Here is a 23,482-nt window from a genome sequence, read left to right as displayed (position 1 = left end):
TTGGAGTACTCAAAACAAAATTGTTTTTGCCCAAAGTGGCCAAAGTTTCCTTTTTGGTTCTGATGACTTGTCCCTGTTATTTTTCTGCAGACGGCGGTCATCAGCTACGACTACCTGACGGCTTTAAAAAACATGGAGTATGGCACCGAGGAGTACATGGCCACCAAATCCAAGGTAGATTACCACTGGGATTGCTATATCTGTACGGAGTGACATGAGGCTGGGTGAGTTAATGATGAGCTGGAGCTGCTCATAGGTCAGTTTAAGGTCAGTTTAAGATTCCCACAGTTGTAGTCAGTTGGATCACTGCAACTAAATTTTAATATTTGTCATAATGTGAAATCATGTTCGCAATTTAACCGAAATTGTGAATTTCATTTTTGTTTGTCAGAAGTTGGAATCGGGGAACACTAAAGCAAGACCGCTGTCTGAAAACATGGGATTAAACACAGAATTACTTTTCCGTCGGATTTATTATTGCTGCCACAGTGATAGGTTTTCTGGAAACAATTTACATTTAGACAAGACTAATTTGAGCTATCTTTTGTGCGTACACTCATTTTCCTGTTCGTGAATTTAGTCTTGTTTGTTTTTGGTGTGTTGTGGAGAAAAACTCTGCTGCTGGAGCAAACGTTTGTTTTTAATGAAAGCTTAGTTAGAGAGAGGTAGATTTCTTTAGGCTTGAGCATTATTGAACATTTTCATCTTTGAAGTCTTTAAGTGCCACATTGTTTGGAGGGAGGAACTAGAACTGTAAGTCAATTAAAATGTTTAATCACAATTATTAACGTGATTATCCATAGTTAACTTTGCAAATTGATCGCACACTTTTTTAATCTACTGTAAATATACATTAAAGGGAAAATATTCAAGTTCTTAATACTCTCATCAACACGGGAGTGGACAAATAGGCTTGCTTTATGTAAATGCATGTTTATTGTTGTTACCACAAACCAGAACAATATCAAATGCTGTCCAGAATAATCTCCACATAACCATAAAATATTCTGCAGGCTCAGAAAATAGACTGGAAGGGCATTTTGCCCTGAGTGGAGCATCGTTTATCAATAATCTGACCATGTCGTCCATCCAACTACATTTCCAGGTTTCCGAACATTTTTCAACACAAACTATGTGAACTCATGCATCACAATAACAGACTGCTGAACCACCAAGTCCTTTTGGTCAGTAATAGAAGAGAAATACCTGGAGCCTTCATAAAAGAAAAGAATGGCACAGCCTCCTCATCCAACTTGTGGTCACCACAGACATCAAACTGTATTCACGCTGCTGTGGATCAGAGCTGACGTAGCAATGCGGCGGCCATCTTGTGGAGGTCCCACTTGTGACCAGGCAGGACATATTTGGCCTGATTTCTCAAAACTGCTGCTTCTTCTTTGGTTTTGGCGGATCACAAACAGCTTTAAGGTGCATCCCGCCACCTACTGTACAAGAGTGTGTAGTATCACATCACATACCTCTGTTTCCCAAACTACGATGTGAGACGAGGGTCACAAAACGTGCATGAGTTAATCACGCATCAGATAAATGAGTGGCATCATTAGGAATTTGAATTAATTATTATTGTGATAATTTTGACAACCTGAGGCATAACATTTAATTACGGAATGAAAATTCCACAAAAATTTAACAAAATGTGTCGTCACAAAATTTGGGTCAGACCTCGTCAATACGGCCATCCCCTTGGCCTGACTGTGGGAGGCATTTTTAAGATAAACAAACAGGAAGGTCTATCTATAAACTGGCGAGTATATCTCTTGGTTTGATCTGTGTAAGGTCTCATAAATCATCATCCACAAAAAAAAAACAACAGGTGGAAAATCGCACTTTTTTGAGGTTTTTGAGGGTTTTTTTCTCTAGTATACTAAACATGCTCATCAAAGTGTCTGATCCACTAGTGGTGCACTTCCTCTGGCCACGCCGCAGCCTCTTGCTACTCTTTTCTTTCCTCTTTCTGAAGCTTTGAGATTATCGACGTGCGGCGTTATGTATACTTACACACAGATGCGCCGCCACTGTTTCACTCATCACCATTCAAAGGAAAATTATTCCCCCTCAAAGTCACAATTCCGAAGTACCTGACAAAGTACATCATTTTCTAAGTTGCTGTCTCTCTCCACTCTCGCTTGCCCTGCTCCAGCTAATTATACCATCACTCTGTCTGCTGATACACTCACACTGAAGGCAGTATTCAGTTTTTTTTTTCCTCCAAAAACTTGAGTCTAAGCACACTCTCAAATGGTTTTCTCTGTGCTTGTCTATGACTATCAAGTAGGAATAAGATTAGGCAATAAATTTGGATCTGTTGAGATGTTTTGGAGATCTGCTGCAGGTGTATTTATCAAAATCGACCTCTTTTTACGCTCGCAGTATAAGTTTACCCCACAAGATGGTGTAGGGTGTCACTCAAAGAAGCCACAGGAGGAACATTAAACAGTGATGGCTCGAAGACTCGAGCAGAGCTGCTCAACCCTGGTCCTAGCGGGCCGTACTCCTGCATGTTTTAGATCTCTCCCAGTTGCTGCACACCTGAATGCAACGAGAGCTCATGACTGGGCTTTTTCACAAGCATGATGAAGACATCAGTATCAGATTGAGGTGTGCTGAAGCAGGGAGAGACCTACAACATGCAGGACTGCAACCCACGAGGACCATCTGGTCTTGAGTAGCCCCGGTCTAGAGCGACACATTGGTGTAGTCTTCTTGATACACAGGTAACGGCCAACTTGCTGCTGCACCCAGTGTAGAACAGTGAAGCTACCGGCCAAGAAGAAGAGCAAAAACCATAAAGGCCAGGCCAAGGTTTGATTGAAGCAGCTCAACACTGCCATGACTCAAATTCTGTATGGTGCCACTTTAAATGTAGTTGAACGAAAACAAAGAAAAAAACAGTCATTAATAGATAAAAGAACTTTTCATATCAGTGAAAAGTCATGACGTAACGTGAAGGTTGTTAAACCTCGGAAAGACAGTACAGTGAAATTACAGTCCTTTAGGAAAGTTGCTTTGTTCTAAAACTGCACTGAAGAGCGGAAGAGAAATCGGTGATGTATCCATATTAGAACAGTCTACAGGAAATTGTGAAGGTTGAGTTAAAGCCAGTAATTTTTTGTTGTTGTTGAGGAAACTAGTTGTATTCCTAAATTGAGCATTTCCAAATACAAGAACCCTTTGAAAGATCGCACGTATCTCTCTCGGCTCTGCGATTCTTGGTGTATATACTGAGCTGTTGAGCCGTTTTTCAAACCAACTCTGAAAGTGTGTTGTTCATGTACCCAGAGAGAGAAAATGAAAATGATCTTGGGAACAGACTTGCTTTGATAAGATCGAGCCAGCCTGCATTGCCTGTCCAATAGAATTGAAATAGCGAGCACAGTGTTCACTTGTACAAAGTCTTCCACTTCCACTTGGTTATCAAGTGTGGCAATTAGATTTTTTTCTGTGCACGACCCTGAAAGACCCCTTGAGGGTTTTTTCCTGGATTTCCGTCATGTGTTTTGTAATGACTTAAAAGTAATACTCTTTGTACTTAATGGTTAGTTTTCATGTCATCAGATAAAGGCCTGTCATCCTCATTTGCTGGTTCCAAATTTGCGAAATGAGACCATGAGGCCTGTGTACAGCATTTTCCATCAGATTACATTTTCATTCATAGTCAAATCTACCTCACTGGATTGTATTTGTTGGGGAAATCCCGCCGTCGGGAGGCAAGAACAGTAAATGCCAGCTGATACGCACCGAGTGATTTGTGAAGGTGTGCGATAAAAGGCCACAGCTCAGTCAGGTTCACTCAGGAGGCTGCTGCAGGAAAGGTCAGAGACCACCTGCTCCAACAAAAAGTGCGCCGGGAGCCACGCCGCAGCTAGAGACCCGCAGTGAACCTTGAAGAGCATGGTTCAGCATGGCTGGACTTGCGTGTGCCCACCACGCACACGCACACACACCCCCACGTACACACACAGGCCCAGAGTTTGTACAGCCCCTCGGGCCCTCCTGGTCAAGCCTGGCTACACATGCTGATTAGAATTAATGCATGGTGCTGATTTAATACAGAGTGGAGGCTTGCCTCCTAATTATTATGAAGTCATAGAAGTGCAGCGACAGAACTGTGGCTTCACGCTGCTTTTAGTGTCTCCATGCCACCTAGTTTTTTTTTCCTGCATTTGTGTTTTTTCATCCACAGAAGAGGGAAGTTCATCAGTGTGAACCACGAAGCATCATAGCTTCAGAAAACATTCACACTCTGAACATAACTCTGCATAGATATATTCGTGTCATTTGCTTATTTGAGCTACTACTGACAGTTATATCCAAACATTGAGTACTCTATCGATTGTTTTCTTGAGTCGTTCTTTTTTTTTTAGTCTTTCAAATGTTGAAAGAAGGTGATTCATGTGTTTTTCTTAAGCTTCAGACACTTCACTCGCAAAAGAAACTTAGACATCAACATCATTGCTGACCTCAGAATTACTTTAAATGTCTTTGTTGCCTACAGATGATTCAGAACTCTGCTTTGTGATCAGTCATATTGGATGTTGTGTTCACTCCTTGTATCTTGAATTCAGCAATGATTTATTTCGAACTGCAGCCTCACTTTGCAAAGCAGCAGCATTATGGCACCTCTTTATCGGTCATTAATACAAAACATAAAAAATAACAGCAGTTTTTAATCCGTGTATCATTCGTTCAATTGATATTCAATTAAGAATCAAAAAACAAAATATTGAAAAATGAGTCGTTTTTCCTTTTTTCGTTTTTAAAATGAAAACAAATAAATGAAAATTGGTTTGTTTTTCAATATCCCGTTTGTTAAGACAGATCAAATAAAGGAAAGTTGAAATGCGGCCACAGAGCAGACTTTAATGTGATTTTTCAATTTCTTCGATCTCCGTGACCCGGAAGTTCTATCGTCTGTTTTGGTTTTTGTCGGCGGGAAGGTGGGCGGGTCACGGGACCCTGTGGGTCAGTTTAAGGCCAGCACACACTACTATACACTACTACAGAAGGATCAGGCCGAATTTTGCCCCGATCTTCTCCTCCCGACCGAAGCCGACAAGGTCCGACTGTCGGGAGTATGATAATGATCTCGGGTCTGATCTTCGTGTAGTGTTCCGGGGGTTCAGAGAGATGTTTTCCAGTCGGAGCCTCTCGGGAGGCGTCGGAAGGGGAGATCGTAAATAATGAACATGTTTAATATTTCTGATGCAAATCCTGTGGTGCGTGGAGCTCTGAGAGGCGCTGATCAGCTCCGAGTAGAGCTGTCCACTCCCTCGAAATAAAGCTTCCTGATTGGCTGGTGCTGCTGCTTAAAAAAAGTCCCCTCTCAGCTGTCAGAGATGGAGACATATGTGAAATATATTCACTATATGACAGTGAAAGAGAAAAGTCAGAACTCCTAAACTCAGCAGTGAAGAAAGTGATGGTTAATCCTCAATAACTGGATCGCTCCTGGATTAACTGGATTTCCTCCATTCAGACCCAAACTCTGATCTGCTCATTCATCTGCATCGCCAGTCCTGCAATAATCCCGATGTTTGAATTCATCTCCACTATTAACCATCATGGAAAAAAAAAAAAAAACAACAACTTTCCCTGCCTTCAGAGAGACGAGCGACGCATAATGAAATTTACCTAATCGCTTAAGAGCAGTAGCAGACTCTGACAAAGCTACTTTTTTAGATCACCAAATATCTTAAATCATTCTTTTTGTCCCCAGATTGGATAGTTTACACCAGAATAAAACCTCGTTGAGCTTTGATTAGGTAAATTTCATCATGCGTCGCTCTTCTCTCTGAAGGCACGGAGTCAGGATATTAAAGTTGTTTTTTTTTTTTTTTTTTCATTTATTTTTTTCCTCATTCTTCCGTGATGGTTAATGTAGGACTTGCGATGCAGATCAGAGTTTGGGTCTGAATGGAGGAAATCCAGTTTATCCTGGAGCGATCCAGTTATTGAGGATTAACCATCACTTTCTTCACTGCTGAGTTTAGGAGTTCTGACTTTTCTCTTTCACTGTCATATAGTGAATATATTTCACATATGTCTCCATCTCTGACAGCTGAGAGGGGATTTTTTTAAGCAGCAGCACCAGCCAATCAGGAAGCTTTATTTCGAGGGTGTGGACAGCTCTACTCGGAGCTGATCAGCGCCTCTCAGAGCTCCACGCACCACAGGATTTGCGATCAGAAATATTAAACATGTTCATTATCTACGATCTCCCCTTCCGACGCCTCCCGAGAGGCTCCGACTGGAAAACATCTCTCTGAACCCCCGGAACACTACACGAAGATCGGACCCGAACTCATTAGCATACTCCCGGATCTTGTCTTCGGTAGGGAGGAGAAAATCGGGGCAAAATTCGGCCTGATCCTTCTGTAGTGTGTGCTGGACTACAGGTTGACGTGACCCGCCCACGTTTCCCGCCGGCAAAAACCAAAACACAGACGATAGAACTTCCGGGTCACGGAGATCGAAGAAATTGAAAAATCACATTAAAGTCTGCTCTGTGGCCGCATTTCAACTTTCCTTTATTTGATCTGTCTTAACAAACGGGATATTGAAAAACAAACCAATTTTCATTTATTTGTTTTCATTTTAAAAACGAAAAAAGGAAAAACGACTCATTTTTCAATATTTTGTTTTTTGATTCTTAATTGAATATCAAATGAACGAATGATACACGGATTGTTTTTGTTCAAATAAAAGCAATGCATATTTTGAATATGAATGTCATGTTTTATATATTATTTTGTGTTTTGTACTTGCCAGTCTAAATGTTGTTGCAAATTATAGTTTGTATCATACAAGCATGCTGATTAAAGTACAAAAACACAACGTACAGCTACCCCAAACCGTGTTGTTTGTCGTCTGAAATATGTTTTTCACAAGACTATTTCATTACACCGGAGCTAAATCCATGGCTCAACTGACCGCGTCCTCAGCTAGACTCTATCCAGTCGCCTTTGGTGTTGCTACAGTCACATTTGACCCCTTTAAGTTGTCAACATAGGCAGTGTTGGGAGATTTATGTTAATTATTGGGCATTTTATTCCTGCAATCAGCCTGACGGACAGGTTTTATGTGAACCCTTAAGTTATCTGTTCCCATGTGGCATACTTCCAGCCGAATGTGGCCACATGATTGGCTGAATGGTTTGAAGCTTGTTTGGCCGGGATAGACGGGGGGGAATACTGGGCTACTGGGCATCCGCACCACGAATAGACAAAAGTTTCCGTCCAGTGTGACGTGACTTCCACTTCGTAGTCTCCTGGGACTTTGCAGTGTTGAGAATTTCAAGAAATTATGTCGTCAAGTCTTAGGCTGACAGTAATGAATGGTATTTCCTGAACTCACACCATTTTTACTTTTGGCATCGTGGGTCATCAGTGGCAGTGAGGCACCTTTCACAACCAGTTGCAATACTTTCAGTCGAACCCTTTTTGTCATTTCTCAACACCTTAGTTGTTGTCGTCATTGATCTCGTTCAACTCATCCTCATATTTTCCAGAATTCGCCCCAACACCTAATTCTGTGGCTTCCTTTTGGTTGGACCTGCCTTTCTGTACACAAAGTCAACTGTGAACAGCTTCTGCTGAAGAGTCTTTCTGAACTGTCAGACAGGCGTTTCGGGATTTTCTTCATTACAGTGAGAATTTTTCTGTCATCAGCAGTGAAGGACGTCCTTGGCGTAGCAGTCCCCTCAGCCCCTTCATGATTATGAAACTCATTAGTACTTTCCTTTTATGACATGGCCATCATCTCTTGTTTTATTCTTCTCGTCAGATTTGATTAAGTTCGGTTTAGTGTTTCTTCTGTTTGATTCACGTGGCATGTTAACCTTTAGACAAAAATATGCCTATTGTAACTGCAAGCAAATTACCAAGATAGCGTAGCCCATAACAAATTGACCTTGTATGTGTGTACAAAGCGTAAGCATCTTAACATACCTCTTTGATCTCACCAGTAATGCAGAGCACACAGGGAACACTAATTTTGATGGGACAAGAAAAGGTGATAAAGTTAACCGTTTCCGCTGTTCAGCCATCTATCTGGTTGGTTTGGTTTGGTTTGTTCAAACTAATGTTGTGGGAAGCTGGATGAAGACTTTTGTTTTTTTTCAGTAAAATATTTATATGCCAGCTGCTCTTATGTTGTTTTTAATTGCTATTAATAGGATTATAGGCATTCAGAGGGAATACAGAAAATCATTAGTTTCTCCTGAACATGAAGGAGGAAGATTTTATAGAATGCTTCAAATTCATTGTGTTGAATGAAATCATTATGACCTCCAACTCTGTGTTGGTTTCTTGTTATGAAGGACACGTTTGACTGCACAGTTAATGAGCCCTTGTTTCTGCATCTCGTCGTCCTCGTCCTCCTCCTCCTGTCAGCGCAACGCTCTGTGTTCAGCGCTCAGCAGAGCAACGGGAGCTGCTTTCAGCCCCCTCGTGAAGAGCTTCACTCAAAAGCCACTTAAGCAGCCAGTCTTCCAGGCTCATCAAAGGCTTCCCTGAGCGAACCGAGGGGCCATTCACAGCCAATTAGAGTGTATCACAGAACAAGCATGGGAGCACTCTCCAAGTCTGCCAAATGAGAGGTGGAACATGCGCTGCAGTGAGAGAGAGCAGATGGACTGCTTTTTGTACCCCGCAGTTGGTAGAGTTCCACTGTGAGTCCTCTCAAGCCGGGGAAACGGCTCCTCACCACGTCAAACATCAACACGAGAGCTCTGCTTGGCACAGTGAAGAGTTTTCATAGCGTGGAGGAGGATGAAGCCACCTTCACAGAGCTTCACTTCTTGTGTCGTGAATTCCAATGCTTTCCACTTTATCATATATGAATGTTAACAGCTGTTGGACTCCATTGGCAATAAAGCTCTACAGTAACTCTTCTGCTAGCGACATGCTTTTAAGTTTAAAAAATCTCATCGGCCTCTATATTCAGGATGCAACTGCTGTAGCTGTTGCAGTGTTGGTTTTACACTAAATTTTATCAAAGAGAAAAAAACTTGTATTTATATCAGCCCAGTTTCATCTTGAGTGGTCCGGCTTGGTAAAATATTGCCATAATACGGTAAGCTTTAAATATAAACTTTCACATTTTTATCTATTGTAATGAAGAGCATGCATGATGAAAATACCTATATTTTCATAAAACCTAAGAGTTCTACAATTCTACAATTCTACAATTTCACTTTTGTCCAAAGCGACGTACAACACAAGCAAGAATACAGACATAAGAAAGAAAGAAACCATTAGTAAATGCTTCAATTGCTTCAAGTGCAATTGGTCAAGGGAGTTGCCATCAAGTTGCAGAAGAGGCGCCACTACCCCCCCCCCCCTTTTTTTTTGTGTGTGTGTGTGTGTCAACTTAGTCAGTGGTACATAAGTGCTGGGTTTTAGAACACCTGACCTATTCTTTCCCAAAGATGGGGTTGGATTAAGTCCCTAGGTGTTCTCTGAACAATTGAGTCTTCAATTGTCTCTTGAAAGTAGAACGCGACTCGGCAGAACGCACAGAGTCAGGTAGTTCGTTCCACCATTTGTGAACAACAGAGGAGAAGAGTCTGGCAAGAGATTTAGAGCCGTGCTGGGCTGGAAGCACCAGACGTCTCTCACATGCAGAGCGAAGAGGGCGTGAAGGAGAGTAGACCTGGATCAGGGAATCCAGGTTGACCGGAGCCGTTCTTGTAAGCATTTTGTAAGCCAGGAGGAGAGTTTTGAATTTGATCCTGGCTGCAACTGGAAGCCAATGAAGGGAGATGACCAGGGGAGTGACGTGAGCTCTTTTGGGCTGGTTGAAGACCAGACGTGCTGCTGCATTCTGGATCATCTGTAGAGGTTTGACTGTACATGCAGGGAGACCCACCAGAAGAGAGTTGCAGTAGTCAATGCGTGATATCACGAGAGCCTGAACCAGAAGCTGTGTGGCCTGTTGGGTCAGGAAGGGTCTGATCTTCCTGATGTTGTAGAGGGTTGTAGAGGGCATAACGACAAGACCGAGAAACTGAGGACACATGAACCCAACTCTTGTTGGGAACAAGAGTTGTTCCCAACAATTACTACAATCTTAATATCAAGCCAGGTTTGATGACTCTCTCTGGTGTAAAATACAGAGAAATGTCCAAACATCTTCTCCTGTTGCTGTTGCTGTGTATTTTTGCAAATTCACCCCGACAGCATGGCTTTGAGGCTAGTTTGACAGCCTGGTTTCATGGCAGCATCACTCATATATCAGCTCATGTCTCTGTGTTGAGTTGTGTTGTGTTGGGCGACTCTTAAGAATTTCGTTGGGGGGGGAAAAAGTTAAAATTAGCTTGGTGGTGTGTGTGGCGGGCTAAATGGGAGCCTCTAGCAGGCCAGTTTTGGCCTGCAAGCCTGATGTTTGACACCCCTGGTCTTTATTATACTTACAAGGAATTCAGTTTAAAAAAATGTTTGCGTGAAACAATCCATTTACCCTCCACTTGCTTGTTTTCATCAAAGTTTAAAAGGAAAAGAAGTCATGGTGGTGAAAGGCATTCTCCTGATTCTTTTTTGGCTGATTCGTTTTCCCACCTTTTTATGAACACTACGATGGAATACAAGACATCAGTTGTTTCTTAACATTAAGTTTCAGAAAAAAACTGTTGTCTACACATGACAGAAATAAACGAGACTCCATCAGCAGTAGAAAGTTCTTTCTTTTTTATCTTGTCTGCCTGTAACGGTTCACTATAAACCATGCAGGTTCGGTGCCTTGGTGGGTGTTCAGCTGTGAAAAGTACACGGCTGCTTCAAACTCTAAACAGAGGTCAGCGTGCATTTTATTGATGTTTGCTCACCCCTGCAGTCATAATTGGGATGCACAGTGGCCCCGAAACATTTGGACGCTTGCAATTAAATGTGTAAATGGCAGTTATTGCATGACAAATTGTCACTCCAAATGGCATTCACTTTCACCTCCACAACGGTTTGTTTGCAATTGTCTTTCAGTAGCTTAATGCAGCATGAACTCGATAAACTAGGTGTATGTGCAGTACATGATCAGAGTTTAAAGTTGTAGCACATTCAGTGACAAAAGTGAAGATAAGGACAGCCAATACTTTCTTCTTTTATGCGGTTTTTCATGTGCTTCCAGAACTGCTCACTGTCAGTGTTTTATCATTGTGGTAAGAATTTCCTTCATGTTTCAGCCCTCAACCCTTTGGAAACTCTCTGGAGTATCGACGTGCTGACATTTCCTCCACCGTTGCATCACATGAGTTACGTTCTGGCTTTAGGTTAGGAAAAATAATTGTTTGAACAGTAGCTGAGCCTCAAACTCCAAGAGGAAGATCAGCAGTCCAACATATGCAGGCCAGTCGCGTCAAAATGTTTTTTTTTTCCTGATGAATTTGTCCAAATATACTTTCTTCCATCTGATCTGAAAATATCAAAAAGTTGAATTGTTTGCATGAGTGTTTTTTGCAAATTCATTCCCAGCTGCGTCATTATTTTAACCGATAAAAGTTTAAAGCCGTAGCTTGTTTGGCCTTTGACATCTTAATCAGCCTGTGTTTCTCCAAAATTTTGTTGCCTAATTTTGAAGAGTTTGCTGCTGTAGACTCTCATCTTGAAGGTTTGTTGTGCAGCCAGAGACGATCTTCTGAAGAGTGATTCTTTGAGTTACTGTTGCCTTTCTATCATCCTGAACCAGACTGCTCGTTCTCGTCTGACCTCTGGCATCAACAAGGCTTTTTTGCCCGAAGAACTGCTGCTCAGTGGACATTTTCCCTTTTTCGAATATTCTCTGTAAATCCTCAAGATGGCTGTGAACGTAAATCTCAGGATTACTCAGACCAGCACATCTGGCACCAAAAACTATGCTACATTCAAAACCACTAAAATTCCCTTTCTCCTCCATTTTCATGCTTGGTTTGAACTTCGGTTTTGAGCATGTCTACTTTATGTTGCTGCCACGTGATTGGCCAGCGTGTTGTTAAATAGGTGTACCTAATAAAGTATTTGGAGAGATTATATTACATGGCAACTGCAGAAACACAGAAAACAATGTAGTTAGTATGCCAGGCCATGAGTTGGCGCTGTTGATTGTTTTTGTAATTAAATCATACACACATGGTTCAGGAGAAGGATTTAATCCTCTAAATGAACCTGAAGAAATTCCACTTCCATTGTGGAGACTTCTTGACAGACTTAGTAGTCAGAACTTGCCGTCGGTAAGTCGACAAACAATTTCTCCCCGGTGCCATCCTGGATTCTCACTCCCACTGAGACGTTTGTATTTGTACTGTGGAGTCTGACTTTCCTATTGTAGCTTTTTCATTGTGGTTGCCTCTTTCAGCCAATGCAAAAAGGTCTTTAAATGTCACAGTATGAGTGGAATTCTTCGTGATTAGGATATTTTGACTGAGATGAGTGTTAATTTCTTGGTAACAGTTATCTGTTTTCGACAGTTAAGTTATATGATCGCCTTCAGACTATGAAGCTGTTTTTATATATATATATATATATATATATATATATATCTGTGGTCTTCATTTGTTAAACTAATGGAAAAATCTACATTTCAGGTCTTGTCTCGCAGTCAGGCTCCTCTACATTATTCTGAATTTTTTTTTTTCCCCCCAGTCTGGAGAATGATAAACGTCAGCCCAACTTCAGTATTGTGAGAAAAAGGCTTTGATGGCATACAAGGAGACAGAGAATTAGGTTGCGAGACAAAGTGGAAGCAGCATCATGGGGAGATGAGAGTGCACAACAAGAAACGGGGCTATTTTAGGGCAGAGAGTGAAAAGAGGAGGAGGCAGCGGCAGAGAAAGGGGGGGTGGTGATGAACCGGTGACAGCGAGGACAAACAGATACTGATGTCTAATGATCCCCTTGCTTCCTCAGCTGCATGAGAAAAAGGCGGGAGCTCGGCGCTGATTTGGGGAAGCAGCCATTTTGAAGGTGGCTTTTCACGGCCGAGATGAAAGGGAGAACAAAACGCTGATTCACTCGGCACATCTGCATAGTATCATGCAAATTCTCTTTCAACACCGCCCCAAGGTTAAAGATAAAGACTTGTCTTTTACCCCTTGTTACAGGGGATGCATCGGAGCTTGTATATGAATAATATGAAGCTACAGTGGGGAAGGGAATCAAAGGCTCTGCTGCTGGTGATTAGTGACTTCTCACCAGAGGAGGAAAAAAAAATTCCCGCTTATCAGCAACTGTGGCAATGAGGTCTTCTGTATTCCCATTTTGGACTGCCATCACTTAGCTGACGCTCTTACTGAGAGTGTACGAGCAGCAGTAGGGTTTGAGAGGTCACAGCTACACATGTTACAAGGTCTTAAAACTGTTGAAGTATGATTAATTTACAAGACCGCTTGGACCCAGCAGTTCCACTTTTTTTTTTTTTTGCTGTAAGTGATCTGTGTTTTAGGGCCGTGGTCTTCAATCTGGGCTCAAACAAAATCAGAAATAAGACACTTTATAGAACCTGGAACTGGAAACATTGCATTTATCCTCAATGTCCACAGATGGGATTGTAGAAGCATGTTGTAGAGTAGGTTTGTCCATCAATGTTTGGCCTTGCTGTCATGATTTCAAGGTTTGAAACCAAAGTTTTGGGGTTAAACGGTTAATAGTCCGGGGTGTTGTGGAGGAGAGGTGTGAACGGACCATGATGAAATATTGGTGAAACTAATGAGTTTTTGGACGATTAAAGCCGTTTTAGGAGCAGCTATACACATGGCCCGTCTGCTAACAGTATATGTGGCATGTGCACCCCTCGATTTGGGGTCTAAATTTCTCCCGAAGCACTGTTTGGATCAGAAAATAATGAATTTTATTTATCATGCACTTTACATTTGTAAAACAAATCTCAAAGTGCTAAAAGAAAAGCCTTCTAGGTGAGTATATTGTTGTACTTCATTCTATAAACAACGTGAAAACTGTTTAAACCGAACTCATCCTTTAAAGGAACTTTGCTGTATTATTTAAAGGTGCATTAAGGAGTTTTACAACCTTAAAAATACTTATTATCCACCTTAAATATGTTACACATTTTTAATGATGTGTGCAATGTGCCCTGACATACTCATTACAAGTACCTCTAACAGCGCTAAATTGTCACTTGAAAGTTGCAGTGCCGGTCCGGCACCAGCATTTTTTTGGGGAGAATTGGAAAGGAATGACGTAATGCGCGCTCCGGCTGGTTAGGTTTCATTTTGTCCGCCATTCCTCCGCCAGATGCTTAGTGAGCAACAACTGAGCAGGATCTTCCAGAAAGTAAGAAAAGACTGGCTTCTAGCACTGCCACAGCTCCAGCACAGACTCCACCAGGTAAAAGAAACTTAAATCTTACTTGAGCGCTACTAAACGAACGAGGAAGGAGTCCCCCTCTTCTGTGCACACGAGCCACAGGGACGAGTTTTTCACTAAGCTGCATTATGCCCAAGGCCTGCAGGGGGCGCTGTTTCGCATAAAACGTGCAAACTCCTTAATGCACCTTTAATGATAAGTTCCTTTTCTCTGGATAAAGCTCTTTGGTTTCACACCATCTCGAGGTGACTTAAGCTCGTCGTTTCAAACTTTCATTCCATCGTTTTTCACAGAAATAGATGAAATCAGCTCTAGTTTTATCCATTGTTTTAATGAAGCCCTATACTTTGGTTTTTTGATTCTGCTGGTGCTTTTTTGTTTTGACGGATTCATCTTTCTTCTTTAACCTGACGCTCTGCCTTTTGTTTCTCCCACTGTTGACTTTGCAAGCTTACCTTTGTGTATTTTGCAGACAGGGTGTTCATTGTTGACAATACTGTAACCAATATCTTCAAAATACTGTAAACTTTTATTATTATTGAGATATATATATATATATATATATATATATATATATATATATATATATATATATATATATATATATATATATATATATATATAAATTAATATTTTGGAATAAATGATATGCTTGACACTAATGCACAATTCATCGTAGTGGTCTTGTGACATGAATTCACCTATTTTTAAGACCAAAAAAAGTTGTACCTCCCTGGTTGGCAGTCACTGTTCTGAAAGTTGCAGAAAATGTCATTAATATTTGATGCTGGATGTATGCAGGAGTACAACATTTTTGTTGGATGAGTGAAGGGGCAGCTATTAAATTTCAATTTACCAAAGCTGTATATGAAAAATACATCAACTCTTTGCAAATGTGGCTCCTCTTAATCTGTACTAACATATAACTGGTTGTAATCTGTTCACTTTCTCCTGCAGCCAGCAGATGGCATCACAGACTGCATCCTTCAGAAGATCAGCCTTGCTCTTGTCTCACAGGGTAAAAGAGAGGGTGCTCAGCTTAGATAAGTGCCCACCGCCACTCCTCCAGCTCTGGCTCTGGTGAGGGACATGCTATGTAAATACCGGGGTGGGGCTAGATAACTGCTGACCTTGACGAGCTCATGGCAGCGGCTTATCGGCCAAACAAGTCTGAGGCGGGAAAATCCTTGAGGGATATGGAGAAGAGGGAGCGTTTAACATTTGCTTCCCAGCTGCCTGCTGTAGTTAGATCATCGCTGACAAGCTGATCTCCAGCAGCAGCAGCAGCGACATAAATACTCTATTTTACTGTCACTGCTGTTTGCGACGTGCCACCCAGGGCAAAGGAGTCAAAGCAGCAGCTGGCACGCAGCCTCCGAGCACAAGATTTTAGCATAGTATGTGTTTCAAGGAGTGGCCACTTTCAGTGTGATGTGCAGCAGAGGGCAGCTTTTATTCTCAGCCCACATGATTAGCATCCTTCAGGAGGATTTGCACAGCCTTCCAGGAAATGTAGAAAGATGGCAGTGGCATCTTTAAACAAACAAAAAGTGTTGAACAAACTGATAAAAGATGGGAAACAAGTGAAGAAGAGTCAGATCAAAATCAGTCTTATACTGATCTGACCTTTCTTTTTTTCCAAATTCTTGTCCAATTTTTAGCAAAGAGATGAAAAAAATAATAAAAACTTTTATAAAAACGTCCATAGGTGGTTAATTGCATTGGTGGTACGGTGCATTACAATGTTTGTGTTACTAACCAACTCAATTGGAACAACCAATAATGTCATAATCAGCCTTATAACCTGCCAGCGATATAATTTTGGTCTTTTTCAATGTAATGAAGTCCCTATTGTGTTGCATAAATCAGGTAACACGAAAAACTCCTCAAAAATCTTATAACTGCAGCTACTAATGTAATAATGCATAAATAGGACTGCCTTTCCAGAATATAAAATCTAGCATGTTATGTGCAGTTTGATAGTCACAAATAGCTATCTTGGATGTTTAGTTGACATATTTATTCATTAATGATAAATGGTTCGCAGTGCTCTCTCCCCCATTATGGTTAACTATTTTATTAGATTATTGAATTTGTTTTTTAGTCCGAATGTCCTGAACAAGTGTGTTATTGGCAGTTATTTCATTATTTATCATTATTGATGTTATTGGCTCACCGATTAAAGCTAATTTGACCGGAATTGGTGTTAATATTGATTTGATGCCTTCTTATTGAAATACCACTGCTTTTGGCGGTAACTGTGATGTAGTTACTGTGTAATCAGCTCTTTTCCCCCTTACTTTTTATTGTATGATTGAGAGCTGGAGGTTTGATAACCCATCTGTCCACATGTGGAAGTGTCCTCGAACAGCACGCTGAACCCCAAACTGCTCCCATCGATGGACTGAGTAGTCGCTAACATGGGTGAATGTCGCTAACGTAGCAAAGTCCTTTGGGACTTTTAAATCAGTGGAAAAGTGCGATATACGTTTCTGAGAACTTTAGGTGAATGTACTCACACTTACCGTTACGGTATCACCCAACAGATCGTCACGTTTAATGTTGTCTGCATAATGGTAGTTTATCTTGGCTTATTGGTTACATCCAGATCATAGAGTATCTTCCTTCACCCAATAATGTAACTGCAGCCGTGCTCAACAAGTGAATCCATAAAGTGACCCTCAATCAGTCCTTACTAAAATGTTTAGCATCCTGAAGACTGTAACTACTGACTAATACCCATTTTTTCGTCTACCAGCTCAAAAGAAATTATAATATCTGAAATTAGCAAATGAGCCTGGAAGATGACTTTAAATCATCATTACATTGAATGCACTTGTATGTGCGAATATCTCACAAAAGAAAAATGTTTTCAGGGGACCTTTAAAGGTAAAGGGACATACCTTACAGTTGCCATGACGACTCCTGAAGCCAATGAAACCCGCCGTCCGTCACATCGCATTTGGCTACGTCTATCTTTTTGTGGGAGGGTGGATCTGGTTGTGTTTTCTGTATTTGGAGTTCATTTCTCTCCCAGACGTTTTCTTTTTGAATCCATCACCCAGGTCCTGGAGGAGTAGCCCCTCTGCCCATCAGCTTTACCATTATAGAACAAAAAAAAAAACAAAAACAACAACAACTGATTGATGGAGTCCAGCGGTGCATTTTTCACAAACACACCCAAACAAATCATTCTGAAATGAATTTGTCATGGAGTCATCCGATCTCATCAACTGTGTCATCTTTGCAGCTGCGTCATCAACAAGTCATGTATGATCGGGATGTGGTCGGCATTGACACACACTGGCGTGCTCATTGGAGTCCTGACACCAGTATGCAGACTTTATCCTGCTCACAAACAACTAAATCCGATATAGAATTTGACACATAGCGTCTTGAACACCCCAGACTGGTGGCTCAGTCGTGACATTTCTGTTTTTACTCATGCGTTACTTCAGAAGTCGTCTGCTTTTCTGAAATGAAAAGTCCTCATAATAGTTTGCAGTTTTTTTTTTACAAAGACAACACAGCTAATCTTTGTGCAGAGAAAGTGTAGGTGGTGTAGGAGTGAAGTCAGAACCAGTTTGTATTTGGACAGAAAATAAGCTGGTGTAACGATAATTACTCTAATTTTGAGACAAAACAAGCCTCCGGGAAGCTTTTTCCAATTTGAAAGGTGAGCAGAATCAACATGTTCACATTGCCTGTGAGTTTTTTTTTTTTTTTTATGCAAATGAAAACTAGGCCAACTTATATTTTGTAGTAGCAGCAAATGAATAGCAATGGGATCCTGATAGTGTGTATTGATAATTTCAAGAAGCTGAGCTTCAACATCGCTGCACAAGTTTAACAGGACTAAACTACAGACTGTAAAAGGTGCTTTTTGTTGCTCCTGCATAAATTTCAAAAGATGGTAAAATGGGATGCATTTTCTCTGCTTTAATATGTCTTTCTTATTGTATTAATCTGCGTGCATTTGCAAAAAGTATTCCAAAAAAACACAAGTATTCCAAAAAACACACCACCAACTAGTGGTCAGGCCTATAAACAGCACTGTTTTCAGCAACTCTGATATTTCCATGCATCCAGAGATCACTGACTGCACCGCCACATGTCGTAAACAGGACCTGAGATATTATTTATCGCACTCTGGTGAATGTTTGTTTTCTGATTGGATGGTTGTATTGCTGAAGTGCTGAATCCCAATGCAGTGAGTAGTAACAGAGCACAAAGCTCGATTTGACTGCTGTGTGATCATTTTCAATTTTTGAGAATTCTGATTATGAAAAGTACACATGGGATCAGGATAGTGATGAAAGGGTTAAAACACTATCAAGCTGTTGTCCTTGAAAACACTTTTGACTAGTTCTCCTTTGGAAGGTTTGGCTTCTGGCCAAAACTCTGAAACTTCATAATCTCACCTACTAGTTTTCCCATAATTCCTCTATCATATTTTAGAGGCTTGCACAAAATATGCCAGTATTAAAATCACTGTTGCCTTCAGTTACCATTGTATTTGTCTTGTTCTTCTGTGCATGTCTGGATTTATTTTGGTTGTGAAAAATCAAACAGGATGTCCATGTAAAATTTCAAATACCAAAAGAAGATAAAAATATGCCAAGCCATACTACTGAGAAAAAAAATACTTTGTACAGATTTGAGATTCCTCTCATTGAGTGAAAAATGCAAATTCTGGGCATAACTATCAGCCAATGAGTCAAGAAAATTAAGCGGCGTGAGTTACTACCAGCCAGTGTTTTAAATGAGACCCCAAATCCAACAATTATTTCAAGAAATACACAAAGACTACCGCTTTAGTATCTATAAAATAGCCAACTGTGTCACAGAAGCTGATATTATTTGGCAAATGTAAAAGTTGTGAAGCTCTAAATCATCGTCATCTATGAATATAGTGAGCAGCTACTCTAGCCTTTCTGCCCTGTCTTATCCAAGTCAAACAGTAATATCTGAGTTGTGTGCTGTAACTATACTCGTTTTAAGTTTTTTTTCCTACAATGTCTGTGTACATCAAAGGAAGTCCTTGTTCTACATCAGTCAGCATTTATAAAACCAGACACAATTAAAAAAAGTCTATAAAACCACTCAAAAAGGAAAAAAATATAGTAAGCAATAAAAAGCACATCATAAAATAGCAGCACAGTCATCAGTCCCCGAAGAGAAGAAAAGTGGCAGGTGCAGCAGTTTCGCAGGATGACATTGCCTTGAAATAAAGTCTTTACAAACTGCTCGTGCTTTGTGTGCGCCGATTAGTTTGTTACCCTGTAGTAAGAGAGTAAGATCCCACAGGGAGTGTGGTATTGAAATTACACTGAATAGAACTCTATTTAGTTTGCAGCTAGTATTTTGAGACGCCTCGGAGATTTTAATCACGCATACGCATTTAAGAACAAGGACGAGACAGGACATGACTGAAAAGATTTGACGTAAATGTGGGGACCGCCACCAACAGAAAATGGTCCAACAAGGGAGCGGAGATGAACTGGTGGACAAGACGTGCACATCCCCGCTGAATCCCATCAGTTCCTGTTCGGTGTGTCAGTAGAAGCCAGGTGAAGCGTGTTAGCGAGCAGCCGCCACGTGTGTGTGTGGATAACGTAGTCAGGTGGTCCAATCCAGTCCAGCAACTGTATGCCAATGAAGAATAGAATTTCATATTCTCTTGACTCGTGCTGGCTAAATTAGGTACACAAACGTGCAGCGCAGCACATCGCTACAATATCTGGCAGCTGTAAACACAAAGATCCTCTTCTTGGTCTTGGGAAGAACTCGAACTGCTCAGTCTTTGGAAGACGGGTCCGGTGAAGGGATACGCAGGCTAAAGCTAATGAAATGTAACCGTCTGCTGGGCATTTCCGGTCTCACAGTTGGGTTGTGAAGTGGTACACCGGTCGCCTGGCAACCATTACCTTACTATTACCATCGTATTATGGTGAAGAACTGAGGCCTGCAGCCAGTAGAGGTTTCCTCTCTGGTGTAGCATGAGGAGCTCAAGAAACTGAGGTCCACTTGATATTTGAAATCTGAAGCCGCCATTTAAAAGTGTTATTTTCTCCACTGAATGGTGCTTATTCATGACTAAATGTTGGGTTGGGTTGAGGACAGAAGCCAGTTGCATTGGTCAGTCAGGTCTTTACTTGGAATCTTTACTTGGAATTTTGGGGTGTGTGAAGGTGCCGCTGTATATGCACATGTTGTATTTTCTATTGCTCAATAATTCAGTCATCTAGTTTCATCAGCTGTTTGATACAGTTTGAAAAGAATCTGTTTTTCCAGAAGCTGTGTAAGCACATGTTACGTCATTCCTTTTTATGTTTTGTGAATATGAACTTCAAGATGCACTACTATCTGAAGCCAGCAAAGACACTTAAACTTGGCGCCCTCTATGTTGAATGAAGCTTGAAATGTTACAAATCAAGAAAAATGTTGGGAATAATGTTTACCAGTTGGAAAGTGGCGATTTCACTGTGGTGTGAAGTGTGTGTGTGTGTATACCATGTACTTACAGAGAGCTCTGCCGATCCCTTCTGATGCCGAGCAGCCACTGGCTCGTGGCAGAGTCTTTTCGCCGTTCATGTGGCGCCGAGGTACAATTACTGAAGCATGACAATAAAATGCGGAGCATGAAATTAACTGTGGCTTCTACTGAAAAATCACCCCCTCTCACCGTCTCCCTTTCTTTTACCTCTTCTTTTTTCGACCCCCCTCCCTCTTCCGTTTGCCATGGAGCTCGTGGTTTTTGCTGCTCGTCTCATATCGGGAGTGAAAGCGGCCCCATCGCAGAGGCACAGCGAGGGTTTTGCGTCTACCCTTGTCTCTAAGAGATAACAAACGGTGCCTGTTTTTCCCCACCTCGTCGTACTGCTGTTGAGCTGTGGTAAAATAAATGACATTTTTAATACACGGAGCAGCAGAAGGACCCCCGAACCGAGCCTCGGTGTATTTAGATACCATACATTCTGGATCACTGTGCTAAGTACTGGGGGGATTTTGCGTGAAAGGCTTCGCTAACTCCTCAGGCTTTGCTCCCATAATACTTGTACACAAGGCCTATTGACTACACAGGCTTAAATGTAACCACAAACACACACATCCACGCACAGCCCCCCCCTTCTCCCCCCCCACTCCCTCCGTCCCTCCCCGGTGACAGGCAGCTTGATGAGCCTCAGTGAACTGAGTAACGAGCTAATCATGAGCATCCCAGTAATAAATAGGCCTTGTTCATAGTCCGCTAATCCCAGTCATTTAGCCCTGGTGTGGCAGCAGAAATCAATTACAGCAGCTGGGCTCCCAGTATAGGACGCAGCGCCGTGGCGTCCAGCTGCACGGCACAGCCACACCTTTGACTCTTGCCCCGCGATAATGCATCATTAATTGCATTCTCGGCAATCCGCACACAATTTCAATTATGTAAATTATTGTGCATAAATCATCTGTGACTTAAAATTTTTTATTTATTTATTGCAAATAATTTTCTGCCAGCCCAGTACTGCAGTGGGCAACTTGCTTGCCCTGCATATGGAGTGCTTAGTGTGCAGAAACGGTTGTGTAAAGTCTTGATGTCACCGTGTCGTCATGAGGCCTTTGAAATGCATTGAAGTCAAACCAGGAAGAGAGGGTGTAATTACACTCTAAAGCCATCACAGAGTCACTGCAATTATCTGTTTCCGACTTGTAAATAGTCTTCACATCCAACATCCAAGATGGAATTATGACTCAGAAATATGCGGGGGGCGTTTATTCCCCCCAAATCTTTTGCATTCCCAAAATACAGGGATTGTTGTGTGGAAAAGATGCATATTTATTTTTTAGACAGGTATATTCAGATAAATATCAGGTGTGTGTGTCAAATGTTTTGTGTTGCTAGTTCCACTTAAGCTACCGAGCTGCATTGATACTAAAGAAAAGTGCTTTTGCTGTCCTCGTATTAAAAAAAATCCGCTCAAGATGGAACGTGAGGAATTTTAAACAACATAATGTGAATTGATTATACATTTATTTTACAATTTAAAAGGTGAAATCCCAACACAAAAGAGAAACACATTCAAATGTATGTAAGAATATGGCGATTGGTGTTTTTTTTTTTTTTTTTTTTAGTTCCCTGGGACTACAGAAAAGCCGTGATCATCAGCTTGGTTGGGGTCAGTCGACAATGTGTGTCTTTGCAGAATCCATTTAACCATTGTGTGAAATCTTCCTGCTTCATCCTGCAACACTTGCACTCGACTACAGAACACAAAGGGAGGGGAGGAGTTATTCCTCGAAAACAATTTGCCATCTGTGGTTGCTGGCATCTAAAGGCTGTCCACCGACCTGCACGGCGGGGAGCTGGCCCCGGGGCCAGTGCTTTAATTACAAACATAAAGACAGTCGGAGCTGAAGAGAGAGGAAAATTTTAAGAGTGAGATTCTCTCCCGATGGAACCATTTTTTTTCCGACTGAAACACTGATACCATACCACATTGTAATATTTAGCCTGTCAAGGCTATAAAGAGTTCTACTAGATCCCTTACAACTGTGGTGTTCTGCTTGCTTTTGAAATAATGTGTTCATCCCTCGAATTTAAGCCGTTTCTACTGTAGAATAAAATTGCCAGCTTGAACTCTGCCATGTGTTCACTTATTCGTATTAAAGTATCTAATGAAGGCGCTGCAAGGCCACTACTTGATTAAATAAAGAAATGGTTCAAGATGACCTGAAGAGAACAGTTTCTACCGTGATCCCGAGGGATTCTCGACAAATAATATACTATAAAGACTGCCCCAACATGAACGGATGACGAGGTTGGACTGGGAGTCATGACACTGTGCAGGCCGCCATTGTTGTTACTGTTCATCCACTCGTACATGAGCAGAACTGTTTGCTAAAGTAGCAGTGTTTCAGAAAAGTTGCACACTCCCTTGTTTCTATGGAGACGGGAATTGTAGTGTTCAAACAGCTGTTTTTATTTACTCCGAGCACCATCGTCATGTAAATGGACACCCAAAGCACAATGGAAGATTGTCATTTTCACTTTTATCATTAATACCTCATGAGTCTCAACCAAGTTTTTTTTTTTTTTTTTTTTTTTTTGTTCTGGCCATCAGTTGTCTGTTTGCCCCCCCCCCCCCCCCCCCCCAAAAAAAAAAAAAAACAAACTTGCACACATTCCGACT

At 41.4% G+C, this 23,482-nt stretch overlaps 1 protein-coding gene across 1 annotated transcript in view; it reads left to right on the top strand.

Moving 5' to 3' along the window:
- Window positions 1–23,482, top strand: part of adck1 (aarF domain containing kinase 1) — a 68,588-nt gene that overhangs the window by 3,224 nt on the left and 41,882 nt on the right. The window contains exon 3 of the mRNA XM_030117739.1: window positions 91–174. Within this exon, the coding sequence (XP_029973599.1) occupies window positions 91–174 (84 nt within the window). The remainder of the gene's footprint in view (window positions 1–90; window positions 175–23,482) is intronic.

This window comes from Salarias fasciatus, chromosome 19, assembly GCF_902148845.1.
Source record: "Salarias fasciatus chromosome 19, fSalaFa1.1, whole genome shotgun sequence".
Taxonomy (NCBI): Eukaryota; Metazoa; Chordata; class Actinopteri; order Blenniiformes; family Blenniidae; genus Salarias; species Salarias fasciatus.
Note: the sequence above shows the minus strand (reverse complement) of the source record. Positions and strands in the feature narration are given on the sequence as shown.